This window comes from Gobio gobio, assembly GCF_949357685.1.
Source record: "Gobio gobio genome assembly, chromosome: 9".
NCBI lineage: Eukaryota > Metazoa > Chordata > Actinopteri > Cypriniformes > Gobionidae > Gobio > Gobio gobio.
In genome coordinates, this window is record NC_137115.1 from 12982407 (window position 1) to 13006949 (window position 24543).

The 24543-nt window shown below is 39.0% G+C and overlaps 1 protein-coding gene across 1 annotated transcript in view; it reads right to left on the bottom strand.

Moving 5' to 3' along the window:
* veph1 (ventricular zone expressed PH domain-containing 1) overlaps positions 1-24543 on the bottom strand; it is a 178747-nt gene that overhangs the window by 92050 nt on the left and 62154 nt on the right. Inside the window, exons 5-6 of the mRNA XM_079825943.1 lie at positions 21179-21342; positions 14733-14942 (exon numbers count right to left, since the gene is read on the bottom strand). Of these exons, the coding sequence (XP_079682069.1) occupies positions 14733-14942; positions 21179-21342 (374 nt within the window). The remainder of the gene's footprint in view (positions 1-14732; positions 14943-21178; positions 21343-24543) is intronic.

Genomic DNA, 24543 nt, shown 5'->3' on the forward strand with positions numbered 1-24543 from the left:
GCTTCTGTACTATTCAAGCAAAGGGATGTTTGGATCCTCAGCAGTATTTATGCACTCTGGACATGGCCTTAAGGAAAGATTTGTCCCTATCTGTTCAATCGCTCAGAAGCTTGGAGCAGTGCTTTGTGAGTGTTTACCTGCATGCCACGCCCTCACGGGTTGTGACACCACAAGCAGTTTGTACAGAATTGGGAAGGCCACTGCCCTCACAAGACTGAAGACCCATCTTTATGAGTTACAGGAAATTACCAAATTTGGACTCTCTGGTAGCCTGGAAGAGGCTTTGCCTGTGGCAAGAAGGTATGCCCTCCTCCTGTATGGCCAAAAGAAAAAGGTGGATGGGCATCCTTGCACCAACCTGGATGAGCTGAGGTACACACTAGCATCTACCACAGATTTGTCAGCAGCAAATCTACCCCCAACAGAAGATGCCTTCCAGCAACATGTGCTGAGAGCCTTGTACCAAACAGCAGTGTGGCGTCACAGCCACCTGGCCAAACCTCTTCTCTGGAACCCAGTTGGTAGAGGATGGAGGCTCAGAGAAGATGGGTGCATTGAACCTGTGATGTTCCAGAAGGCACCAGCACCTAAAGAAGTTAGAGACATCACCCACCTCTACTGTAAAGACGGAAACTGCAACGATGCCACCAAATGCCAGTGTCTTTCAGTGGGCTTGACCTGCACAGAGTTTTGCTCTTGCCCTTTCCCAGACTGTCCAAATATTACCCACTTTGTCACTGATGACAATGTGGATGAGTGACAGTGGTGTGTTGCAGTTGTTACATGATGACCTGAGAATGGCAAACAAAAGCAGTTCATGTTCCAAATGGTTGCTGCTAGAAAAAAAAAATCACAGCCTGAGAAGACAGGGCTCATTCCCCCACAAAGTGTTTGTTTAGTTTATTTGTTTGATTTAAGACAGTCATTTAATTTGTATTGTGTGAAGTTAAGTTATAGTTTTATTAAAAGGCTCATTAAGGTCAAACTGCAATCCTGACTCCTGGTCTCCTGTTTGTGCTATGGTAAGGTGTTATCTTTCGATTTCAATCTTTGTTTCCATATAGTACAAGGTGCCATATGAAATATTTAATTATTAAATGTATCTTATATTTGAATTTCTCAACATTCTTCTCACCACTGATAATGGGCTTTGGACCTAATTATGTCAGTGTTCCATTTTCATTCATTTTGGACACCTCATACATTGAGTGACAGAACACTCTGATTCGTCATGCTATATTTACATATTTGGTATTGCTGGATTCAGCACAACCCCACCTTTCCAACAAGTCATCATATGCGTTTCTATGATAATACCTGGCAAAGCAACCACAAAGTAAATGAAAACATTCTGCATAGGTATTCAATTTGTGCATGTCCGCTTATTTTAGGTATGTGTTTATATGTCTCTGTTTATTCCATACATCAAGATATTCACATCCAGTCTTTTCTAGTAGCTAAAACAACTTCCTGACTACAAACATGTCAAGTTTCAAAGCTCTCAGAGCTTTGGTGATTGATCTGCATTAGTTTATATGCCTTAACTCCCATACGGACAGGCTATATTTTAGTCCTTTTTTGGTTTTGGGGTGTATAACAATATCTGTTAATTTAACAATCTTAGCAGTAAAATATTTTTAGCCAAGAATCCATTTCATATATGGGACACCTTAGAGATGAGGAAAAACATTGTTGGGTTTAGTTCTACCTCCGGTAGGGGTATCTCAAAAACTAAAGCACTTTTTGACTATTTGTCGCTAGCCTAATAATGACCCTTACAATAAATACTGTGGCTGTACATGATACAGTGCTAACAGATGGCAATACCACACTGACCACCATATTAATACATCATGGGTTTTGAGTGATTCTTTTAGAACGACTATATATTTTTTTGTATTGTGACAGTATTATTATTCCCCATTTCCAGGCAGAACAATGTAATGCAAAAACAAACAAACAACCTAAACAACAACAGCAAACAAATTCACTCATTACATTTATGTGAAAAAAGAAACATAAAAATTGTAATACTTTCAGATTTGCATTACAGCAATGAGAATTGGAGAAGGAAATGCACCCAATTGTAATGAAAATAAAGGTGGGGCAGGTGTTATTTCAAAAATGCTTTATAAAAGTGCCTCGGGCCGAGGACCAAAATAAACTTGTAGCCAATCAGCAGTAAGGGGCGTGTCTACGAATGAGGGCTGGGCAATTTTATCGATTCTGCGATATAAATCGATATTTTTTCTCCCAAGAAAGTATCGTTTTTTTAAGCCGCGAGTATCGATACATAAGTCCCATTCAAATCAAATCCCCGTGTTTACCTCCATTTGCGTTGCAGGAAGAGCGATTTGGTCAGCCAGCCGCTAGTATCGCTGTAGAGCAAGTTACCCGCACTACTAACTTCACACAGACGCCGACGTCTACCTCTTCTTGTTTAGGGAATCAGAGCGAGGAGATTCAAAAAAATGGCGGCGAATATAAATCCAGCGCCTTCATGCTTAAAAGCAGATGTGTGGGAGCACTTTGGGTTTAAAAAGAAGAAGGAAAGCGACGACTTAGACTCAGGGGTCAACAACATGAGTCGCCCGCAAGGACCACACGAGTTGCCCGCGGGTCTGTTCTAAAAATAGCTCATCATAGCAGCTGCGTTCAGTCGCTTCCGTGTTCATTTAAGCGCAGGGCTCCAGACTGAAGCCGAATATATACTAGTGTCTGTAAATAATAAACTGCGAAATTACTCCTGCATGTTCTGCGTCTGTGTGGATGACGAGCGCGCGCGCACTCGCTCTTATAGTCTCTGCCGACACGAACGCATTAACCTTAACTTCATGAGAATTTACCGTTTCATTTGAGAACACTGGGTGCGTCTCATTCTGCTCCTGGTTCAGTAGTCAGGGGACTGATCAGGACACAAGTCAATGGGCTGATCCCTGATCAGTGCCCTGACTGAACTAGGGAGCTGAATGACTGAGACGCACACCCACTGTCATATCATCATGAACACAGACACTGGTAATCACGGCAACCCGTCAAAATAAAAGTTTGGTTTAACGTGAAGAGATTGACTACAGATTGTAGCCTACAGTAAATTTAGCTACGTATCCATGTAATAATAATACGTCTCTACTAATAATAATAATTATGAAATAAATAATACTAATTAGATCGACTTCAAAATTACACTGGTGTTCAGGGACAGGCATTAAACTGGTTTAGATCGTATTTATCAGACCGCTACCATTTTGTCTGTCTAAATGGGGAAAAATCAAAGATAACATCAGTAGACTATGGGGTGCCGCAAGGATCCGTGCTAGGCCCTCTGCTATTCTCTATATATATGCTGCCACTTGGTAATATTATAAGAAAATATGGAATTAATTTCCACTGTTATGCTGATGACACTCAATTATATATTTCATCACGACCAGATGAAAACGCTAAATTATCTAAACTGACAGCGTGTGTTGATGATATTAAACACTGGATGACATGTAATTTTCTGCTATTAAATTCAGATAAAACGGAGGTGTTACTTATTGGTCCAAAAAATTGCCCACAAAACCTCTCACAATACAACTTTAACTTGGAAGGATGTCCTGTCGCTTTATCCACTACAGTAAGAGACCTGGGTGTTATATTAGACCGCAACTTGTCTTTCGAAAGTCATATTTCATATGTTACAAGAACGGCATTTTTCCACCTTAGAAACATAGCCAAGCTACGTAACATGCTATCTATTTCTGATGCAGAAAAGTTAGTTAATGCATTCATGACCTCGAGACTAGATTACTGTAATGCTTTATTAGCTGGTTGTCCTGCATCATCAATAAACAAGCTACAGTTAGTCCAAAACGCAGCTGCTAGAGTGCTTACTAGGTCAAGAAAATATGATCATATAACACCAATTTTATCATCTCTACACTGGTTACCTATTAAGTTCCGTATCAATTACAAAGTATTGCTACTGACCTATAAAGCCCTAAATGGGTTAGCTCCAGTGTATTTAACTGATCTTTTATCGCCCTACAATCCATCGCGCTCTTTAAGATCACTAAACTCGAGGCTTCTGGTCATTCCTAGGATATCTAAGTCCACTAAAGGAGGGAGGGCATTTTCACATTTAGCTCCTAAACTCTGGAATAGTCTTCCGGATATTGTTCGAGGTTCAGACTCGCTGTCCCAGTTTAAAACTAGATTAAAGACGCATCTCTTTAGCCAAGCATTCACATTATAAATAAGTTTTATACTACAGTTAAATCGCACCAACAGCATTAATATTCTGAACAGCAGCTATGCTAATTTATTTCCCATCTGCTTTTCTGTTGTTATCTCGGGACACTAGTCCCGAGGTAACTAGTTCGTCAGCTCCAGTTTGTATCCAGCCTCTCATGGAGACTTCAGATGCCCCTGTGATGAGACGACTCGACGCCTGTGAAGAGACGACTCAACGCCAGCGTTGTTATGGCCTAAAATAATACATGATTGATTAACTTATCCTAACATTTTTCTTTGACATTCTCTTTTCTAACATTTTTCGATGTACATTTATGAAATGCACTTTCTGTGAAGCTGCTTTGAAACAATTTGTATTGTGAAAAGCGCTATACAAATAAATTTGAATTGAATTGAATTGAATTAATTATATAATTATTAATGGTTGCTTATTTTTCACTTGATCTTTCATTTATAAACAATGTTTACTTTTAAACAGCATACAGCCTTTACATGTTTATGTATTATTTACTTATGATTATCATCATATATAATAAAACATTTATTTAAAAAAAAAATAGTGGTATTGTACCGACTACTGGAACTACTACTATACTCTTTCAGGTGTAAAACAGTTTGGATAGTTGTTAATATGAGAATTATGATGCATTATTTAAGAGTTTTAAGTATTATATAACATGAGTAGCTCTCTTTGACTTTCTTTTTTAAAAAGTAGCTCTCAAATGAAAAAAGGTTGGAGACCCTTGACTTAGACAAAGCATCGCGGTTTGCAAGCTGTGTGACACAAACGTGAAATACTCTGGAAATACCAACAAGTGTCAGTGTCAAGCTAAAAAAGCTGTCAAAGAAACTGTTCAGGCCACTTGTTGCTACTTTTAAAACTCCATTGTTAATTGCAATACTGCACTTTATTACTTTTCAAAGGCTTGTAAGTTTCAATAAATGGAACTAATTTTCTCAACACATCTTTGATTCATTTTGTCCAGCATTTGCAAGCTGTAGACTCTGTCCCGTCAGAGACATATATTGTGTAATTGATGATTTTAGTTTTCAGTTCAGTTAATTCAATCCAAGTAAATGAAACACTCACAAGATGTCACCAAAATCACTCTGTCCCCTTTAAATCTTTCAGAAAATGATGTAAGTGTATCGAATTATATCGAATCGTATTGTTGGCTGAATATCGTGATATATATCGTATCGTGAGCTGAATATCGTGTATCGTATCGTGAGATTAGTGTATCGCTACAGCCCTACTACGAATGACGGGGAGAAGAGAGCGCTCAGTGCACGTCATTATTCAAAAGACACGACACAGGACGGACATTAGCCGAGTGACGATAGAAAGAGAGAGATGGCAGATACAAAACATATGCGGAAGATGTCTGTGGAATAAAAGAAGGCTTACGATCAGGCAAGAAGTAGGACCCGTGTAAATATCGGATCAGCTTTCCAGCGCTGGAGAGAACTCAAGTAGCGAAGGCCGAGGTTGCTTTAATTCTTCTCGATAGGCGAGTTTTGGGGTAGGGGCGTGTTTGTTTTGGTGATTTGAAATATCAACACCGGTTACCAGAAAGCACTTACCCTACCTTTAATTTCACTTTAGTAAATTTACAATAAGGTATAATTTGTTAATATAAGTTAAATACATTAGTTACAATTAACTATCAATTACTGTATTAATCTTAGTAAGTTAATTTCGAAATTTACTAATACATTTTTTTAAGTATTTGTTAACATTAATGAACTGTGAACTAACACAAACAAAAATGAACGACTATTTTTAACTATTTTAATTAATAAACATTCACAAAGATTGATAAAAGTTGTAATAAAAATATATTGCTCATTGTAACATTAATGTTAATAAAATATACCTTATTTTGAAGAGTTAGACTAATTTCTTATCTTTTGATTTTGAAATTAAATATTACCCATAGACATTTTTGTAAGATTCCCCCATTTATATTACATGATGGTATTCCAATGTACTTCAAATAATATCATGGTGCTCTGTTGTAAAGAGTGAAAATGTGCGGACATGACCTTAGATATAGACATTTATAGACATGTTTTCCCCTCCACCATGTTTAAAGTTTAAGGCCAGACTCGGAAATTTGAGAAGCAAAATTATCCCAGAGCTTCCCAGTGGTAAATACGACTCGAGAGGGTGTTCATGTCCATTTTTACCTAGGAAACTCTTCTATTTATGATAATACCGATAGCATGTGAAGGTAGCATTAGAGCAACTGGTTCCACACCAGACACCGACTACTACTTTTGATATTGAACCCCCTTTTGTTTAGGGGCTGTTTCTGTACATCAAATGTCTGTGAAAGTTTATGTCTCAGTTCTTTCAGAATCTTTATGTTCATACGAATATAACCAATTCATTCCTACCTTTTTCATCTCTAACTATAATAGTTTTTTTTTTTTTCTTCTAGTAGGAGCAGGAACAATTTCAGAAATGCAGATTCGCAGCATGTGGTGCTACACAGGGGAAAGGGAGCAATTTGGCCTGTCTTGGGCAATCCTCTGAGATTTACCATCCAACAATGGTCTGATCTATCCTTCATGGTGGTTGAGCAAGTGTGTGTGCGCGCATGCTTTTGCGCATGTGTTTTTTTGTGTGAGGCTTTTCTAAAACCATGTTAACACTTTTTTGGTCTTTTTTCTGCTGTCTCCCCAAATTACACCTCCGCAAATATGAAAGGAAGAAACTTTTTCCGCATTCAGCAATTTGGCACTTACCCATGTGACTGTTTAACATGCCAACACAGTCTCAAAACGCTTTCTGAATACAGGGAAGCCTGCAACATGAAGCCAGCTCAGTAAAACATCAGCCATTTCCTCAACAGACCTAACCAGAAATATATATATATTGGCATGGACTCCCCTAGACCCCTGAAGGTGTGCTGTGGTATCTGGCACCGAGATGTTAGCAGCAGATCCTTTAAGTCCCTGTAAGTTGCGAGGTGGGGCCTCCATGGATCAGACTTGTTTGTTAAGCATATCCCACAGATGTTCGATTGGATTGAGATCTGGGGAATTTGGAGGCCAAGGCAACACCTCAAACTCGTTGTTGTGCTCCTCAAACCATTCCTGAACCATTTTTGCTTTGTGGATGGTGCATTATCTGCTGAAAGAGGCCACAACCACCATACTGTTTCCATGAAAGAGAACAATGCTTAGGTAGGTGGTACATGTCCAAGTAACATCCACGTGGATGACATGATCCAAGGTTTCCCAGCAGAACATTGCCCAAAACATCACACTGCCTTCGCCAGCTTGCCTTCTTCCCATAGTGCATGGTCCCATGTGTTCCCCAGGTAAGCGACGCACACGTACCCGGCCATCCACGTGATGTAAAAGAAAACGTGATTCATCAGACCATGCCACCTTCTTCCATTGCTCCGTGGGCCAGTTCTGATGCTCACATGCCCACTGTTGGCGCTTTCGCCGGTGGACAGGGGTCAGCATGGGCCCCCTGACTGGTCTGGGGCTATGCAACCCCATACGCAACAAATTGTGATGCACTGTGTATTCTGAAACGTGCATTAATGAGCCTTGGCCGCCCATGCAGTTTTGTCGTCTAGCCATCACAATTTGGCCCTTGTCAAACTCGCTCAAATCCTTACGGTTGCCCATTTTTCCTGCTTCTAACACATCAACTTTGAGGACAAAATGCTGACTAATATATCCCACCCACTAACAGGTGCCGTGATGAAGAGATAATCAGTGTTATTCACTTCACCTGTCAGTGGTCATAATGTTATGTTATGTAATATACACATATACAAATAGACGGGTGTAAATAAATGCTGTGAGGTGTGTTTAGACGGTACTAAAAACCCATCACAGCATTTATAAAACTTTCCCTAGGTTTACAATTGGTTTGGGAAGTTTATTTCATACTTTCAGAGCTACATCATGGTTGTACAGAAGTAAAAGTGCCATATTTCCTTAAATATTTTGCTGCTAGGGCATATGGGACCTTTGAGTAGGTCCACTCAGAAAGTAACTGGATCAAACCTCCTTCAGCTTGTGCCATTTCATCTCCACATGGCCCAGATCACAACTGGTCAGACTATGGTCCACCTCCAAAGCAAACACATTAGGCAACATTGAGAAACGGCCAAGCACGCTGCAGGTATCGGTTTACCAAACAGATAGAGAACGAAAGGAAGAATGCTAGCGCACTCTGTTTCTCTCTGAACTAGCGATGAAGTGCTAAAATGCATTTCCTTATCCCTCGGCACGGCAAGCAAGTTTGGAAATTCATCACTGGGATGAGCTAAGCCAGGCCCGGTTTACGTAGGTGCTTGAGCAAGAGCACCCTCAGATGATACTGTAATAATATCATATTAACGAAACAGAATTGGCAAACGCACACGAGCGTATTTGTGTTTTCGCTCTGGAAAATGTCAAATGTTTCTATATGCAATATGTTTTTGCAACGGTGAGCAATGTAGCCAATCACAGACTTGTTTGTTGATCTCTTGAACACAATGACTAATCAGAGGTGTAAATTAGTCAGAATCCACTCACCAGTCAAAACACCCATGTTTTTGTTCAGCTCTGAGTTCTGCATGCTTGCAAATCCTCTCATTGATCAAAGTGTAGACACAATGCAAGTAAGAGATTCATTCTGCAGTGTAGACAACTACATTGATTATAATGGAACTTTGTGAGATCGCAGTGAAGGGAGAAGTCTTTGCATACTTTCTAAGCTATATATAACCTATTCAGTATTTTAATAAAAGTTGTGTTATTCACGCTGCTAAGACTGGGGTGTACAAACTAGGTTTAGCTCCAACACACCTGCTTGGAAGTTTCTAGTATACCAAAAACCTTGATTAGGGGTAATTAATTGGGGTTGGAGCTAAACTCTGCAGGACAGTGGCCCTCTAGGAGCAGGAAGGGACACCCCCGTGCTAAGAGGACCGACGGCCAATTACACGCTGCACTTTCGGAAGTGACATCTACATATTAATGCGGGACTCACTCTCGAAATTGCACACAATTGACATTGTGATAACCAAAGCAGGGACAAAAATGTGACAAAATAGAGACACATTTAGCAATGTAAATGCAAACTAATAGATTAAAGGGTTCAGGCAAAAATGAAAATTCTTTCATTAATTACTCACCCTCATGTCATTCCAAATCCATAAGACATTCGTTCATCTTCGGAACACAAATTACTGAAAATCCTATTTACGAAATCTGAGAGCTTTCTGTCCCTCCATTGATAGCTACGCAACTGACATCGCATTGAAAAGTTCATAAAGAGGTTGTAAACTAATCCATATGAATTGAGCGGTTTAGTACAAATTTTCCTGAAGAGACACAATCAGTTTATTTGATGAACAGATTGAATTTTATATTTAGTTTGAGCTTCTGCAAGAACCATTGAGGTTCATTCTTGTGTTATGCAGCACATTTGAGCTTCCGCAAGAGGTCTGTTCTCGTGCGTCAAGCAAGCTTGGTTGAGCTTCAGTTTATATTCGAACCAATGAGGTTAATTTTCGTGTTGCGCAGCACGTTTGAGCTTCCACAAGAGCCAATGAGGTTCATTCTCAAGTATTACGCACCACGTTTGAGTTTCCGCAAGAACCAATGAGGTTCATTCTTGTGTTACGCAGCAAATTTGAGCTTCCGCAATTGGTCTGTTCTCGTGCGTCAAGCAAGCTTGGTTGAGCTTCAGTTAATATTCGCTGATCAATGTTTATATGTGAATAAAATCATGTAAAGCGATCAAACCGATTTGTACTTAACCACTCAGTGCCGCCGCTCCCACCACGCACTGCGCGTAGGGCACCAAGTGCTGAGGGGGCACCACAAGAAAATGCTCTCAGCACCGTTATCATATCAACATTTTAATATTTAAAAAATCCAATTATTTATAAATGTAATCACTTGTAAATATTCTTGAACGTCTCACTGTACATTGCTATTCTTGTTATGGTGGAGCCATTGCTTTCACTGCACATCAGCACCCTCACTAATTTCAGAAGCACACTGAGTGATTTGATTCTGGAGCTGGGCCTGAGCTAAGCTTAGTGATGCTGACACATCCAGAACTGAGTCAACACTTCCTCTCTTCTCAATTAACATGAAAGAGAGGATGACAAAAAAAGTGAGCAGAGCCATTAGTGGCTAAATTACTGCTAACAAATACTGTCATTGCTGAAATCAGAAAAAAGGCACAAGACAAAGTTGGGGGTTGGAGGAGTGTTGTAGAACTAAAGAAGATGAACTACGTTTTACAGTTTTTGAAGAAAATGTGAGTTGGCAAAAGTCACCAACACAATGCAAGGTGCTGATTTCAAGTTGAACACACACTGGATTGAAGAACCTTGGGTTTACTTGTTATTCTATACTTTTAGAAAGGCTTTTGAGGATTTTTTTATTTGTAGATTGTATTGCATTGCATTACATAACATGTTTTGCCCCCGACGATTAAAAATAACAGCATTAGTTTTTACATAATAAAACTAAGCATTTAATTATCATCTTAATAAGACATATTATTGAGAGATATACAGTGACAACTGATATTTATATGCATTTCATATAGGCTATAAATATTTGATTGATTTACATTGCAAACTATCAGAATCTTACTTTTTTACCATATAAATATCAACAACTGCACCAAATTGCATATTTTTGATCAGTTTGAGCCTCTGAATAAATTAGGGTATTTTCCCTGCTTGAGTATGAGCTATATCATAAAAGGTTGATGTATCAAATATTATACTCAAAAAACAAACAAAAAAACAAATGCAAACTTTTAGTATTTTAAAAAATATTTTGAGATTTAATACCTGTTCCATTTAAAAATGTATCTTTTTCTTGAATATCACTTAATTCATATGTCAGGCTTTACAGGGTTAATACATTTAGAGGTTTCATACTAAATCCTTATGTAAGAGTTTAAGCTGTAGTAATAAATATGATATGCAAAGTATTATTAATTAGACGTATTGTGGAAAATGTGGAAATAAGGACAAATTAGAGGGAAAGGAGGACAGACAGAATCAAAGAGAGAAAGATAAAAGAGGAAGTCTAGTGAAAACACGTGTTTGTACTAAAACAATGGACTAACGTAAGCAAAGTCCATTTTACGCTCTCCTGATTTCCCTAACATGATGGAATACCTCTAGTAATGATACAAAACACGCTGGAACAAACAGTCCAGGGTGCCAATATACTAACACAAAGAAACTGGAGATCCACACATGTGCATACACAGACACGACTGAAGAGTGATATAATTAACGTTCCTCATCCATCTTAACTCTTCATCACCTACTACAATAACCACAATGCTGCCCAGATCTGCTCTGAAATCCCCCATAAAGAAAACAGGAGAAAATGCGCTGCATTGCTGTTTCAGTGTATAAAGTGAAGAGTGTCATGTCTAATAAAGTTTAAAGTAGTGTTAGCGTGCTACAACTCCTCTATGCTTCTAAATTCACCCCTAAATCAACAACATTAGACATCAAAGCACCACTTCTGAAACATTCACTGCCTTCAACAATAAATCTCACAGTTATTACTATTTTATTAAGTGAAAATAAAAAGAAACCTTCCAGTGGTTTGTGATATTCAATGGTGCATTTAAACGGTAAGATAATAAGAATATAAGAAGCTATTAGCACAAAGGATTATGGATAATGTATATTGGCATATGCTTGATAGCTATTCACAACGTCTTCCTTTATTCTGAATGCACTATTTTTAGCGACGGCCTATGTAACTATGCACCAGACTTTTTTTTCAGCATCTGATGCCATGAGCAACACATTTTTAAACGTGCATTCATTAGTTTGGTGCTAATCATCTCAATGGTGCATATCAGATGAAGACTATAATAATAGTTAAATAGTTTTAATTATAGATGGTGAAGGTCACCCATCTCAATGTATTTCACCATGTTGAAATGACATGACCTGAAGTGTTTCACTAAACGTCGGAGAGAATCCTCACCCTCATTGGCCTTCGTAGATATGCTAGTAGCGAAGTGTTGTTTAATGATGCGAAGAGCGAAAATTTAACAATTATATTTATTATTGTGCTTTACCAGCAGAGACAATTGGAGAATCAGTATCTGTAGGGCTGAAAGAAGTAGAAAAGTCTGACAAAGACAAGCATAAACATTGTTACGGCATTCACAGGGAGGATATTGTAAAAAAATATATATAAAGAAAACTATTTAAAAATATTATATTGTAAAAAATATAAAAATAATAAAAAGAGATTAAACTAATTAACTAAATAAACTAATTTGATTAAAATAATAAATTAATTCAAATAAATACATTTTGATTTAAATAAATACGTTTAAATAAATTTGCAAAAATACAATTTCCACAATATTAAATGAGTCTTTATACTTGAAAATATATAACCACATTTTAAATTTCAGGATAGGGGTCCCTTGCATGAAAATTTAAATCCCCTGTTGTAGCCCACTATAAGTGTAATTTACAAAAGAAAAGAAAAAAACGGGTCATACAAATGAAGATATTTCTGATGAAATCCGAGAGCTCTCTCCACAGACAGCAATTTAATTAACACCTAACACTTTCAAGGCCCAGAAAGGTAGTAAAGACATCATTAAAATCGTTCATGTGACTACAGTGGTTCAACCTTAAAGGGTTAGTTCACCGAAAAATGAAAATTATGTCATTAATTACTCATTTTAGTTGAAAGCTGATGGCTGAGAAAGGCTTCAGATAGGCCTCCATTGGCATTCAGTACATTTACACTCCCAAGACCCATAAAAGGCACTAAAAACGTCATTACAAAGTCCATCCCACCACAGTGGCTCTACAATAATTTTACGATGCGACGACAATAGTTTTTGTGCGCAAAAAAAAATCAAAATAACACCTTTATCCAACTTGTTATTGTCATCCGTGTGTGCCTCCACGACGCATGCGCGAGAATATGACGTAGCGCCAGCGTTCGGGAATCCATGAAATGCACACTTTAGCCCGATTTTGAGAACTACGCCAAGACCTAAAGCACGATCAATGTAGAATTCAACAGCTTAGATACGCGTGTCTTCCTCTGCTCGTAAACAAATCACTTCTAGGACATGTGTCCGAACGCCGGATCTGCGTCATATTCTCGCGCATGCGTCGTGGAGGCACACACGGAAGACAATAACAAGTTGGATAAAGGTGTTATTTTGATTTTTTTTTGCGCACAAAAACTATTGTCGTCGCATCGTAAAATTATTGTCGAGTCACTGTGGTGAGATGGACTTTGTAACGACGTTTTAAGTGCCTTTTATGCGTCTTGGGAGTGTAAATGTACTGAATGCCAATGGAGGCCTATCTGAAGCCTTTCTCAGCCATCAGCTTTCAACAAAAATATCTTCATTTGTGTTCCGAATATGAACGGAGGTCTTACGGGTGTCGAACGACATGAGGGTGAGTAATTAATGACAGAATTTTCATTTTTGGGTGAACTAACCCTTTAATGTTATGAAGTGACGAGAATACTTTTGTGCGCAAAAACAAACAAAAATAACAAATTTATTCAACAATTTCTTCTCATCTGTGCAGGTCTCCTACGCAGTTTACTTTTTAAACAGTGCCGATGCTGTTCACGTGAGCACCACGACACATGAGTGTGATGCTGACGCAGGAGCTGGCCAACGGTGAGCCAGCTTTGTTCTGTAGAACTCGGAAGCGCTGCACTGTTTACACAACGTCAACAGCGTTAGAGACTGACACAGACGAGAAGCGATTGTTGAATAAAGTCGTTATTTTTGTTAGTTTTTTGCGCACAAATAGTGTTCACGTCGCTTCATAAAATTAAGGTTGAACCACTGGAGTCACATGGACAATTATAAAAATGTCTTTACTACCTTTCTGGGCCTTGTAAGTAATTAATTTGCTGTCTATGGAGGGGTCAGAGAGCTCTCGGATTTCATCAAAAATATCTTCATTTGTGTTTCGAGGATGAATGAAGGCCTTACGGGTTTGGAACGACATGAGGGTGAGTAATTAATGACAGAATTTTCATTTTTGGGTGAACTAACCCTTTAACCTTTTAATCAATTAGTGTGACGTCTTGTGTGGAGCTTGTCAGCTGTTGTTAATTTTCTTTGTATGAGTTACTCAATAAGGAGATGTTTTCTTAAAATGTTTATGCATACCCTGAAGAAGTCTCTTAAGCTGAAACGCGTTGGTATTTTTAGAATTTATTAAAGTTACCCTTTAAACAAGTGTTGCTGGACTCCCCTTTTGTACTTTTTTTGTGAACACCTGAATGCCTTTTTTTACAACACATTAAAATTAGTGAATGACAAATAAAGACTATTGAACCACTTAATGCCTTGATGCAAAAAAAATAAAAATACTTTTTGAATACTTTTGAGAAAGTCAATGTCATGATTTTCTTTAAAACACTCTAAATCAGGAGCATTCTGATGTAAGAACAAGCTTTTAATGCATGAACACGTAAATGCCCACCTCACTAGTCAGACCCACTGTCCCATGGATCTTAGCGATGTGTCCCAACAACCAAGGGTTTTTCTGCCCAACATTTCTCAACGTAGAGAGGAAGGGAGCGAGAGAGGCAGGGCTTGCCTGAGCCACGTTCACCAAAACACCCAGGGCAGAGTCACCGAGATCATTGTCACTGAGGTAACCAATCAGCGATGGTACCAAAGATGACAAAACCTGAGGAGACAAAAAAACAAGATTATTCAGAAGGCCAAAAGCAGAAGAAATAGGACAGAAGGAGATGCATGAGTTGGAAAAGTTTGTTCTCTGCTGTTCTTGGAAGCACACAAGAACAGGCTATCTGGATCCTTCACAGTGGGGATGTAATAAAAATAGTAAAAACACCACAAACACACTCATTTGGTCCTGAACTTTTCTTTCATCAGAGGTCCCTTATGGTTCTGATTGTGCCGTGTTAAGAACCACTGCACTCTGGTTGGTTGAGTTCAGTGCCGCCCACCCATTAACCAGAGTCCCTGGTTCCTATGTGAGCTTGTGGAAAAAAATGCATGAAGATAGTAACAGAGAGAGAAAAATGTAGAGCAGAAGGAAACTCGTAATCATTCTCCCACCATAGACAGTTTTTCAAGATTTATCTATGTCTGTTACAACAAAGCAGAGATGACCTTCAAAACGAACAGTGACTCACAAAAGAAATACAGATCATCAGTGACATCTTGTGTGTTGGTTCACATCTTGTGTAATGTCTTACAAACTGTAGTGATGACCAGAGGCATATGAGCCACATGAGTCATATGAGCTCTTTCCTCCAGCATGAAATTAATCTAACGATACCCTTTTAGCAAGGATTTGCTTAATCCTATCATTTTTCTGTGTGAAACCTTTGAACTGGCAGTGGTGGAGAAGAGATAGAGAGGATCTGGTGGGGCTGGAAGGGCAGCAGACAGGACGTCCTGTGGGAAGCAGGATTCCCAGCCTCTGCCAGGATGTAAAAAACACTGACTAATCTTAATTAATCCCATTTGATTCCAAATCCTTATATAAACTACCAGCGGTGGGGCAGAAAGGGCCTGGGGAATCCCCATTCCCCTCTTTGAAATGATTTCTGATTTACAATAGATGGAAAGTTATTGATCCATCTGTTTTTTTTGTCTTTTCCTGTGTCTTCTTCAATCCATCAATTTAAACAGAAAAGCTATTATGAATTTCAATGCTAGTCTATGCTGGTAAGTACTTATAAGTACTAAGTACTGGTAAGTAAGCAGACTGGTATAGTCATGCTAAAGTGAATATCTAAGCAAAATGGATCTATAGTATCGTGACATACATCTGAGCGTCAAGGTTCGGTGCATACAGTCAGACGACGAATACAATCAGTAATAGGCGATTCACACTCCAATCCAGAAGGGGGTGTTGTATGTTTTCTTTATTTTACAAAAGAACAATGTTTCGTTTTTATTGTGAGAGTACACTAATAAAAATAGAGTTTTGAATGATGTCTTACTCTTATCTGTATGATTGACCGTGACTTCTGTGTACCTTTACACCCCTAATAGTTGTGCATAGCAGAAATCATAGGGTTCTAATTTAATGCCATGATATTGAATTTAAGACTTACTGCTCCAATTTAAGACAATTTTAAGGCCTTAACTTTTGGACGGTCAAATTAAGACTTTTTTAAAACCCACGGAAACCCTGTTTAGGGTTAGTAACAATAAATATATTTTGATATTTTTTTACTTCTGATGTGTGATAAAAGTTTAAAGGTGCCCTAAAAGGATTTGAAACAATATTTTAAATTGTTCTCTGATATCTACATAGAGGGTATGTGGATTATTTAAGGTCAAGAATTGTCCAGATACGGTTTTACAAGTCCATTTACAACCTTAAAGGCCTGTTCACACCGGGACGATTTTCGCACGCGTTTATCGCCGACGTTTAACGCCTCGTGACTAAACAATGGGCGCCAATGTGAGTGTTCACACCGACGCGCAAAACGCCAGGCGTAAAAGCGTCATTTTTAAAAAAACGCCTCGGGTTCGTTTTTTTATTTTGACGCGGCGCGTAAAAAACTGTCCGACCAATGAGATCGGCGCTTTTGTTCATGTGCCTGGAGCTGCTGAAGTGACAGTAAAACACGACTTGGTGGCGCTCAAGCACAAAACGGTCTTGCCGAGCACACATTGATACGACGAAGAAGTAGTAAGTAGACAAAGAAGAAGATGAACTGCTAATGCTGCTTGCCAGTTAGCAAAAAGTGTGTGAATGGTTTTGTCCATATACATAATATGTCTATGGTTTTGGCAAGCACGTAAATACTGTCTCTCCTCTTCTTCTGTGTGACAAGCGAGTGTCAGAGGCTTAAAGTGCCGCAGCACCATCTTGTGTACCGGGAGCGCATCGACTGAATGTGCACGTTCACTCGGCGCATCGCCAGTGAAAATCGCTTGGGTGTGAACATTCAAGACGCGCCGAAAAACGGCACGAAAAACGCTGGCGATAAGCGCGCGCGATATTCGTCCCGGTGTGTACAGGCCTTAAGGCTTGTTCACACCGGGACGATTTTCGCGCGCGTTTATCGCCGACGTTTAACGCCTCGTGACTAAACAATGGGCGCCAATGTGAGTGTGCACACCGACGCGTAAAACGCCAGGCGTAAAAGCGTCATTTAAAAAAAACCGCCTCGGGTTCGTTTTTTTATTTTGACGCGCCGCATTAAAAACTGGCCGACCAATGAGATCGGCGCTTTTGTTCACGTGCCTGGAGCTGCTGAAGTGACAGTAAAACACGACTTGGTGGCGCTCAAGCACAAAATCGGTCTTGCCGAGTATACATTGATACGACGAAGAAGTAATAAGTAGACAAAGAAGAAGATGGGCCGCTAATGCTGCTTGCCAGTTAGCAAAAAGTGTGTGAATGGTTTTGGCCATAGACATAAATACATCTGTGGTTTTGGCAAGCACGTAAATACTGTCTCTCCTCTTCTTCTGTGTGACAAGCGAGTGTCAGAAGCAGGGCTTAAAAACTGAAAAAAATATCAATCGGTTCACTCCGAGCAGAATCGATATTATAGCGTTTCCGTTTTTGCGTTCCTCAATAAACATTACTGTTCCGAAAACGGTTTGATATGAAAAAATACCAGTTAATAACGTTATTTTAATTTAGCCTATACTTTAAACAAATATGTATAAATAGACTTATTTTCACTCAATAATAATATAACGCATGGTAATTAAACTTGAATATTTATTTCATAACATTTTTAAAACCAGAAATACATGCATTAATTACAAAGCATAAACAGCGGACCTGTTTTAATGGAGCGTTAGACAATCTAAAGTGGCCCTCTTATGCCGAATTATTTTCAGAAGAGTGATAACATTCTTTGTACATAACTTTTTTTCAATACGACTTGTTTTAAAAATTGCATGAATAAAGAATAAATAAACTGGATAACCATTGCTCTTTTAATGCACCATCAACTGCTAATTTCAAAGCAAACACTGCGCAACACGTCCTTGCATCACATAATCAAATTCAGTCAGCTAATAAAGCTTGATTATTTAATGCAATATACCATTTAATACGAAGCATCAACCGTCTATATAGAAAACATTGCCCTGTCCTGTATTGGCAATCTGAAAGACTATAGGAAAAATGTTTGATAGTAGCCTGCTTGGACAGGCTTAAACAAAATCCATAAACTAGCCTAAATCAGTCTATTTGAGCTTAAAGTCCGTACTGCTTATTTAAACGTTCGAAAAGAATGTCCTCCAATACCTGCACTTTCATAGTAGACCTCAGCGGGGAAAGAAATGTACTTGAGGCATGAAAATGCGTGCTCTACACTGACTTGCGTTACCGGTAGATTCATAGATGACTGGTGCGCGGGCATTTCACTCACACTTGATCCGTCAACGTCACATGCTGTACTACTCTATTCATAATTGGTCACTGCCAAATTAAAATATTAAAGAGAACGATAAAATAACGTTATTAACTGGTTAATGGTCATTTCAAAGTAACGTTTCTGTTCAGAACGATTCAAATTGATTTTGATTTCGTTTTCGTTTTTGTTCCTCTTAAAATTTCGTTCGTTTCCGGTTTTCGTTTTCGTTCCTTGAACCGGTTCAGAGCCCTGGTCAGAAGCGTAAAGTGCCGCAGCACCACTTTGTGTACCGGGAGCGCATCTACTGAATGTGCACGTTCACTCGGCGCAACGCCAGTGAAAATCGCTTGGGTGTGAACACTCAAGACGCGCCGAAAAACGTCACGAAAACGCTGGCGATAAGCGCGTGCGATATTCGTCCCGGTGTGTACAGGCCTTTAGAAATTGTCCCTAGGATGAAATGGTCTGTTTTTGCCTTATTTGGAAGGGTCATGAATATTAATGCCGGGTTCTGCTCTGATTGGCTGCGTGGCTCAATGACAGCAAACACATCCATACTGTCCGTCATGATAATGGAGAGATTAGGCATTCAACCTTATATGTTTGAGCCTGTTTCTGACGAAGATGCAGATTTTGAGGAACAACAAAATGTTTTGAGATTGGAAAAGGACGCTTCTGAGTGGTAAGTTTAGTATTTATTTTCATTAAGAACCTGCAAAATTGTTACGTCCATACTAGAACTTCAGCCTAAACGATAACTAGCATATAGCATTAACTTTACACGTCAGAAGTCACAACTTCGTTTTTGTTTTCAAATGACTATCGTTTCAACTTAAGTGGTGGAGAAGGTGACGTTAGCTAGAAGGATCGAGTGAGCTATCTATAAGCAACTAAACTAACGTAGTTAGCTCCTGAGTTATGTGTTGTTGATGAAATATAGGCTAAATTAGATTTATATCCGACAAAAGGGATCGACATACGTATCTACAGATGTATTTTGTAATTTATGACAACACTGGCAGGAAATAATATTAACCTTTGTCATTAGACATACCATTTAGTTATGTATGCTACTTTGAGTTTCCTATTGTAACTGTACTAGCATGGATCTAGACAACACGGGATATTATCGTTAAAGTTGTCCCTCTAAGAAACTTTCAATAATTTTTTTTTATTTTTTTATTGTTTAGACAGTCAATAAGTGGATAAAATCACTACTTACTGCTTGCAGGAATCTGGTTGGAATTGCCCCTTTCTTCAGTATCAGACGCTGAGCGAAGCCTGTTTGATACTGTCCCAGGTTTGAAAAACTGTCCGTGGTGAAATGGGCAGAGCAAACTAACAACTTTGAATTCAATTGTTGCGGTATCCGATTATAAATAAACATCAACCATGCCTGTTGACATTTTTTATCTGTGGGAAGGGTATGAAAAGTCTTCACATCCCCTGCACAGCCTAGAACATAACATTTGTTTCCATGATCTGCCATTTTCGCTGTCCTCACGTGATGCTTGTCATTGACAATGAACATGTGCTGGCATATGCAAATGTTGGGGGGCGTACATATTAATGATCCCGACGGTTGCGACACTCTCTGTGTTATGTTGAGATTCGCCTATTTTTCCGTGGTGTTTTTCACAAACAAGATTTACATATGAAGGAGGAGGCAATGGTGTTTGAGACTCACTGTATGTGATTTCCATGTACTGAACTCTTGTTATTTAACTATGGCAAGGTTAATTCAATTGTTCATTCTAGGGCACCTTTAACAATCCTCCATTGAAAATCCTATTTTTGTTGACCACTAATCTTAACATTGGGTTGACCTTGACCTTTTTCCTCAGTGTCTATGATGGTTATGACCCTGGACTTGAGGAATGATAATATGAATCCTTGAAAGTACTGTAGAACCATTTAACGTTGATTTCCCATTTCCTGTTTCTGTAAATGAAAACAAATGGAAATGCCCAAATTTAAGATAATGGCTTACAGTCTTTCCTAATCTAAGCACTATTTAATGCACCAAATGTGTTAATGTGTGTCTTTTCACTGATGATCTGATTGATATGAATGTGCTAGTTGCCCAATGCAAAATTAACTCATGACTACTGCATTCTTTACTTCTGACTCCGCACATCTGCTATTTGCCAGAAGATTGCCTTTCGATCCCCCTAAAAAAATTCAAAATGACTTGTCCAGTTCCTGCCAAAAGTGTGGTTTCCACTCATCTTTTCCTGTAAATTTGTCTTCACTGAGAGCCGTGGGGGGCCTGTGTGCTATGTGTTTTCTTATATTTCCCCATCCGTCTGGCGGCTGCTGCAGTATCGGCAGAGGCGTCAACCATCGAACTGTTTTACCGTGTTTGACCTTGTGATGCAGCTGTCTGCTTTAAAATCAATTCTAAATCACTCACTCTGTACTCATTTGCGCATCCATCCCTCCACTCCCTTGGTGACCTTCAAATTCTTTTTTACTGTTACCCAGAGTAACTCACCTTGACCAGAATTCATCCCCAAATACCACTTTCATTCTTTCACTCACTCATCCACCTCTCCTCATTTACCAGGGGGTGAAGGTCAGATATCATCTGCAGTAGTCTGAGCAGGTGCTGTCTTCCGGCCTGGTCCAGCTGGGACATCATCGCCGTCAGCTCACGGATGTGTTGATGGATGGGCTCTGGTTGTCGTGGATATACTGATGGCAGCACTCTCAACAGCATGGCATTACCTATTAAAATCAACAATCAATCAATACAGAATACTTAACTTGTACTTAAAAATGACCATGGTAGACATAATCTATGCCATAGTAATTGTTATTAATGTACACACACAAAAATGTAACAAAAAAATTCATGATGAACTGAATCCCTAAATGGCCAAACATTTTGGACTGTGGTGGAAATGTGCATGTCATTTACAAAATGAGTGAGGGCGGATTCATTATCTGAGCTCTTTTCTTGATGCACTCTTGGAGCATTTTCACACACTGTGATGGCAAGTTTCCACAGTTAACATCATAAATCTAACAATGATTTTCTCTCTGAGTTGTTTTGGCATGTTAATGAATCAATCATTAGCATGCCCATGTAATCAATCTCTTGATATTTTTCAACGTTAATGGATTTGGTCTTGGCAGACAAGATCTGCTACGCATGCTGCTTCTGCAGAGCAAGTATAGATTTGCTACTGCCATTAGATACACTTGTAAGATTTGCTGCTGCAGCATGAACAGACAAGCAGATATAGGCAGGTGGAGCTGGGGGAGGTGGAGGGTTTCAGAGGAACTAAGACTAGCCTACAGCGAACACTGAATCAGACTGGGAAATTCCACTGAAACTCGAACTCGGGTAGAACAGTTCTACATCAGCCACTTTTCCACTGTCGAACCAGTAACCGGTGAGCTTTCAACTGGATGGGCTTGGCTAATAGCCTTGGGCTGTAGCAACGAGCCCAAAACCATACTACGTTTCCAATATTGGGCCAGAAGCTCCGCAGTGCTTCACTAAAACCTACCTGTAACACGCCACTCTGAAACAACATCACACAAACCCATCATTTCACCAACAAATGGAAAATTTATCAGATAACTAATCAGAAAGAAATCACTGGAAACTAGCGAGAATGCAAACAAATATGATAAAAGCGGCCATTTGTTGTTTACTTAAAGATTTAAAACCCAAGCATTGATGTTTTACAATAATAAGTGATAAATTGATCATAATGAATTAATTTGTGTCAAGATTGCACATTAGTCACACAGAAATAAAGTGGTATTTACCGTTGTTTCACAAAAGTAAGAGGACACTTCTGTTTCTGTTCATTTGTAGTTACAGGACAGTGTTTACATCACATTTAGAAAGAATGATTATTTCTACAAATTTTCCACCAAAAATATGACCTGAGGAGCTTTAGCACTCTCTCAAGTGACAGTCCCAATACAGTTATATTTTCAGTCAGAGAAACAGAGGAAGCTGGAAGTTATTTAAAGTTATTTTAAATTTATGATATATAGTATGTGGAGCTAAATATGGATCAGACAGTCCAGTATAAAGAGACACGACGTACTGGCAGATAAAAGATGTGATAGCCCATATGATTTATCTGATTTCTTCAAAAGGTTGTATTTACCATGTTTACTGTGATGATGGTTAGCACGCATTGTCTTTTTAGATTAGATTAGATTAGATTCAAGTTTATTGTCATTACACATGTACATGTACAAGTACAATGCAACGAAATGAGTTTGGAGCAAGCCACCGAGCCGCAGCTATTTAAAGCGCCGCCACACGCTCTCCAGAAAAAAAAGAAATGCAGATTACAAAGCATACATGTAAGCGCTAAAGCAGAGCGGGGAGCAGATAGAAGGCATGTCTGCTCTGTATGAGATCAGGAAGTTTTGAGCATATTGCATCGTATATAAATATTTCTGCCTTTTACGGTGATCAGAATACACATCGGATCACAAACAAGAAGTTATTTTAAACACTCTGTGCTGTCTGAAAGTGAGTTTTGAGCTAAATTGATTTTAAAAAGTCTTTAATGATGATGTTAGCTGGTATATAAAATCATCCGTGGCAAGGCCGTCTCCAGACTCAGATAAACCCCGCCTTTGGGCGTAACCGCTCCTCGAGCCCCAGTTGGCTCGCTTTGGAAAAGGTATTCAGCTTGGCCGGTGGCCCAGAGGACGCCCAGACAAGGCCCGATCAAGTCCCGGAAGTGACAGTGAAAACGCGACTGGCCCTGGCACGCACTAGCATGCCCGCTTTTGACCTGACAGAGGAAACGCGGCTATTGATTGTTCTGCATTGCCCACGAGGATATCACTCCGACCCAACTGTTTTTGTATTTAAAAAAAGTCCTTTTAAATTAAGCATAGATTAAGTAACATTGCCCAAGAAAATTTCCTTAGATCTTACGTAATGGACCTTTGAAGTTGAAGTTTACTGGAAGATTATGGTGAACAGACATTGATGAATTAGTCTACTAATTTCTAAGACACAGTTGTAACTAACACTCTGATTTAGAGTCATGAATAATTTTTACTGATCATCCACGCATGAATATGGCACTAAATATGGTAGGAAACTCCCACCCAACATCAACCACAAATCTAATCTCTGCTCTGGCAAGCCATCTAAGTCAGGGCGGTCAGTTAGCAGACATAATTCTGTAAAGGAGATGTTTCGCCTGGCTCAGTGGGGATTTTTAGGCTCGCAGAAGACCTGCCCACCTGTTTTTACATGCAACGGGTGGTGTTAATGAAGGATTAGTGGTATTCATAACCTTTCATAATAAGACGGCTGGGGAAACGTTACTGGCCTTAAACAGTTAACAGGAAATACTAACAATCTTTCATTCACTTCCAACGAACACATGTGATAAGTCATTTAATCTTTGCCAGATGTTTTGGCAGAATTTATCGTTACATTTTTTGAGAAATTTCAGCCTTTAATGAGTACAGAGGAAGTGTTTGGTAAGACAGTTAGAAAACAGATGCATTATTTCAGCAAGTCCATTTCGCCACCTTACATTACAGTCAAATTACATTAGGGGTCCCAAGTGATGCAGTTTCTATGTTGCATGACACTAATTGCATATATATACCATGCTGAAAAATCCAGCATAGCTGGTCACCAGCATTATGGTATATTTTGAATTCAGGGACTAGCATGGGATGTGGGAGTGCTGATGGACCAGGCAGCTACACCAGCTGAGTTTTGCTTGAGATTAGTAAAATATTGAATATACTGTTTATCAAAAATTGAAGTGATAAGAAAGTGATCAAACATGGTTTGTTTTATTTCCATATCACTGGTTCTATCACTAACAGTTTACAGGATCAATTTTTATAATGGATTTCGTTAATGTTTTATTTAAAAGCACAAATCTAACAATAAAAATAACAATAAACAACAAAATGTATAGC